Source organism: Anarrhichthys ocellatus, unplaced genomic scaffold (assembly GCF_004355925.1).
Source record: "Anarrhichthys ocellatus isolate YVR2014 unplaced genomic scaffold, GSC_Weel_1.0 scaffold87, whole genome shotgun sequence".
NCBI lineage: Eukaryota > Metazoa > Chordata > Actinopteri > Perciformes > Anarhichadidae > Anarrhichthys > Anarrhichthys ocellatus.
In genome coordinates this window covers 441,661-445,348 of record NW_022280117.1, presented here as the reverse complement: position 1 = coordinate 445,348, position 3,688 = coordinate 441,661, and the positions used below count along the sequence as shown (strand labels likewise).

The 3,688-nt window shown below is 41.5% G+C and overlaps 1 protein-coding gene across 1 annotated transcript in view; it reads left to right on the top strand.

Annotated features, from left to right (window-relative positions):
• The first annotated feature begins 409 nt into the window (after positions 1–409).
• The window catches only part of rasgrf2a (Ras protein-specific guanine nucleotide-releasing factor 2a), a 22,142-nt gene continuing 18,863 nt past the window's right edge, over positions 410–3,688 (top strand). The window contains exon 1 of the mRNA XM_031875225.1: positions 410–1,094. Within this exon, the coding sequence (XP_031731085.1) occupies positions 816–1,094 (279 nt within the window). The 5' untranslated portion in view covers positions 410–815. The remainder of the gene's footprint in view (positions 1,095–3,688) is intronic.

The following is a 3,688-nucleotide window of genomic DNA, read 5'->3' as shown; positions in this document are numbered from 1 at the left end:
TGTGTGTGTGTGTGTGTGTGTGTGTGTGTGTGTGTGTGTGAGTGAGAGAGAGAAAACATGTCTGCAACAGCACCATCATTTGTCTAAAATAATAGTTAAAAACAATATTTATGTTATTTTAAATGTCAATTATAAAGATGAATTTGTTGATTTCAGAGGGAAAGTAACGCACAAAGACGTTGATGATCCTAAATGTTTTAAGGTATTTGTACATCAGTATGTACTTTGAAAGGGCAGCTGCTGTGTGTACAAGTTTTTAAAAAAGCAGAGCTACTGTGAAATCACCCCTAAACTTTTGGCACGCAGTCACGCGCTCCATGCGCACCTGCGCTGTGAAGGGCGTTCCCGGGCGCGTGTGCGCTCCTCCTTGCCAGGCGCAAGCCAGGCAGACGGCAGCGCGCGACGGACGGGCTGCAGCGACCTGTCTCTTTAAGTTGGTGTCAAAGCCGATTACCGCTGATCTCCGTCGTGATTCTGTTTTCACCGTCTGTTCTCTTTGCGTCTATTTCGGTTTTTGTGCGCTGCAGCGCGCGACGCAACGCTCGTAACGGCAACACTCCTGAGATAAAGTTGGGAGCATGGAGGCGTCGTGAGGTGTCTCCCGTGGCTCTGCGTGACGTGGAAAGCCCCCGTGTAACGTGTGCGGGGAGCTCGCGAAGGTGATGTGCGCCACGCGCCGCGGACTCTCCAACTTTTCCCACCATGCTAAGCCCGGATTAGTTCTCGTGAAACCTCCCGGGAGATGTGATGTGATGCCTCGGGTTACCGTTTGAAGTTGAAGCACCGAAACAAAACCGACACAAAAAAAGATTAAAATGCAGAAGGGCGTGCGGTACAACGAGGGCCACGCGCTCTATCTGTCGGTGGTCGCGCGTAAAGAGGGCTCCAAGCGCGGCTTCCTGAGCAAGAAGACCACGGAGAACAGCCGCTGGACCGAGAAGTTCTTCGCCCTCCACCAGAACGTGCTCTTCTACTTCGAGAACGACCAGAGCGCGAGGCCCTCCGGGATATACCTGCTGGAGGGGTGCACGTGCGAGCGTGCACCTGCGCCCAAGGTCTCCGCCATCAGCAAGGAGCCCCTGGAGAAACAGCAGGTGAGTCCCACTGAACTGTTCCGGGAGCAGTGAGACCCAGTGAGACCAGTTAACGAGGCTGCTGTTGGAAATGTTGTTTTCTTTTCTTGGGGCTTTATTGTGCTCTACTTTCAGCATCAATCTTTGTATTTTGTCCTTTTTTAAACTCTCTGCACTCAACATTAATAGTATTATTATCTCTTTAGCACAAACTCAGCTGTAACTCTGACTTAATTTAGTCATTTTAACAAAGAATGAAGCTGCAAGGAATCCTAAAAACAACAAAATGAAACATGTTCCTTTAATACTAAAGTTAAAGTAGACTCATACAGCAGAATAATAATGTAAGAAATACAACTATTATAAGTCTGTTTATATGTAAAGTGACATGTTTTTGTGCCTTTTTTGACAGCCTGCAGTATGACTTCATTCATCACTGAAAATATCAATAATTCAATTTAAACATTTTATAATGCAGACTTGCATTAGATAGTCACATCGTTTTCTCAGCTTGTCTCTATTTGATATATAAATGAACTTAACTTGCTGCATTCATGATAATTAACTAAATATTTGTATCAAAATAAGATTTCAAAATTTGAATTTTTTTGGCAATTTTGTGTCGACTGGCCAAACCAGTAATATAGAGTTCATCAGTCTTCTACTCCAGAACATTCAGGAACGTTTCTCACACCTTGTTGTTGCATCTGCGGCTTTACGGCTCTTAAACATCTGGATCATTAAACATCTGGATCATTAAACATCTGGATCATTAAACATCTGGATCATTAAACATCTGGATCATTAAACATCTGGATCGCCCCCTGGTGGCCGGCTGTTACTTTAGGAAGCGCTTGAAACGCAGCTGAGCGGAGCATTTTATACGTCAACATCGTAGTCGATCAAGTTCGTTTAACTGTGTGTTTAACATCATGATCGTGATCACTGTTCGATACATCGTTGATATATCTTTGGTCTTTTCTCGTTACTTTTTAAAGTTTTAAAAACAACACAGGATCCATCGGGTGTTCGTGACTCTTTTATAACTTTCCAAAGATCTCCAGTCTCTCCACATTTCCTCCAACATGAAGCCGATTCTGAACCTTTAGCACAGTTAAAACTGTCAATAGAGTTCTGAAATATCTCTTTTTTAAATCAGAGAAGAGTTTATACCTTCGTGTCTTCTCATATAAATGTCCTCCTTTAATCTTTATATTTCATTATAACTTCATTATAACATTATAACCGTTTCTCTTTCTCACGGAGGATATATGTTAAAACCCTCCGCGAGAGAGAAACGGGAGTTAGAATGAGATTGAAAGTACAAACAATCAATTCTCAATTTACAGAAATGCATACGACTCAAGTTGAGCAGAATCACAATCAAACATGGAGGCTGTGTCTCTGTCAGCTGGTAACAATCTGTAGATGTTTGGTTTTACTTTGCAAGTGTTTTTATTTTCCCATAATACATTGATGGTCGATATTTTTGAAACCCCAAATATTAAGTTTACTGTCATAGCAGAGAGAGAAAATCTGAACATATTCATTTAATGAGCAGCTGGAACTAAATATTTGCCATTTTAGCCTGAAAATGACTGTTTGAGTTGGTCGTTTAATTCTCCGTCTGTTGATCGATCGACTTGTGTTTTCATCTCTGAACTCGAGGTCCACTTGATCCTCCATGTTTTGTTTAAACTTCTCACGTCTATATTTAGCAATAGAAGATATTAACGTCCCATCATAAGCAGAATGTCCCGTCGACATGAAGAGCCTGAAGTTACTGTTGATGATTTAACTGTAAACACATCTTGTGAAAACATTTGTTGTGTGAAGCTAATTTTAAATGACCCATATTCCTCTTTTTTTTATTGCTGCTGTCGAGTCTGAAGATGTTTCATCATCAGCAGTCGTCACGTAGACGAGTCGTTGAAAGCTCATTTTCTGCTCCACACTCGGATCCTTCGTGGTTCCACTTTATTTCAGTTTTTAATACAAACTGGATTAAATCTGTCAGATCTAATCTTCTCATCGATACGCGGGTAATCTGTCTGTTGGACACAAGCTGCCTGTGACTCCCGTTGCTTTATTACAAAAAGAATCGGGAGAAGAAGCTTCTACCAAAAACCAAACCACATAAAATCTGTAACTTGACTTTCAGGCTGTTGAATATGCATAAATATCATGGTTTTAAAGTGTTCTTTCCTGAAGTAGAGAGTGAATGTTTGTGTTGATGTTTGTGTAACAGCTCAGCTGTGATCCTGTTGTCAGACGTAAAGGACTCAGAGGACACCACTGTCATCTGTTAGTCACACTGAAGCGTGCACACTTTCACTGAGCGGTCCATCTGCATCTCTTTGCACTCATGTTAAGTCTCTTTTTGGTAGTTGTGCGTCTCTATATGATGTCCCAACAAGAATTATTCAGCATACAAAGATATAAAACATCGAAAAACAGCACATTCTCACATTGGAGAAGCTTTTTACTCTTGATAAATTCATATTGGTTTTGCATCTGTTGTTGGTCGTTTTGCATCTCTTTGTACTCGCGTTGCGTCTCTTTTTGGTTGTTTTGCATCTCTTTGTACTCGCGTTGTGTCTCTTTTTGGTCGTTTT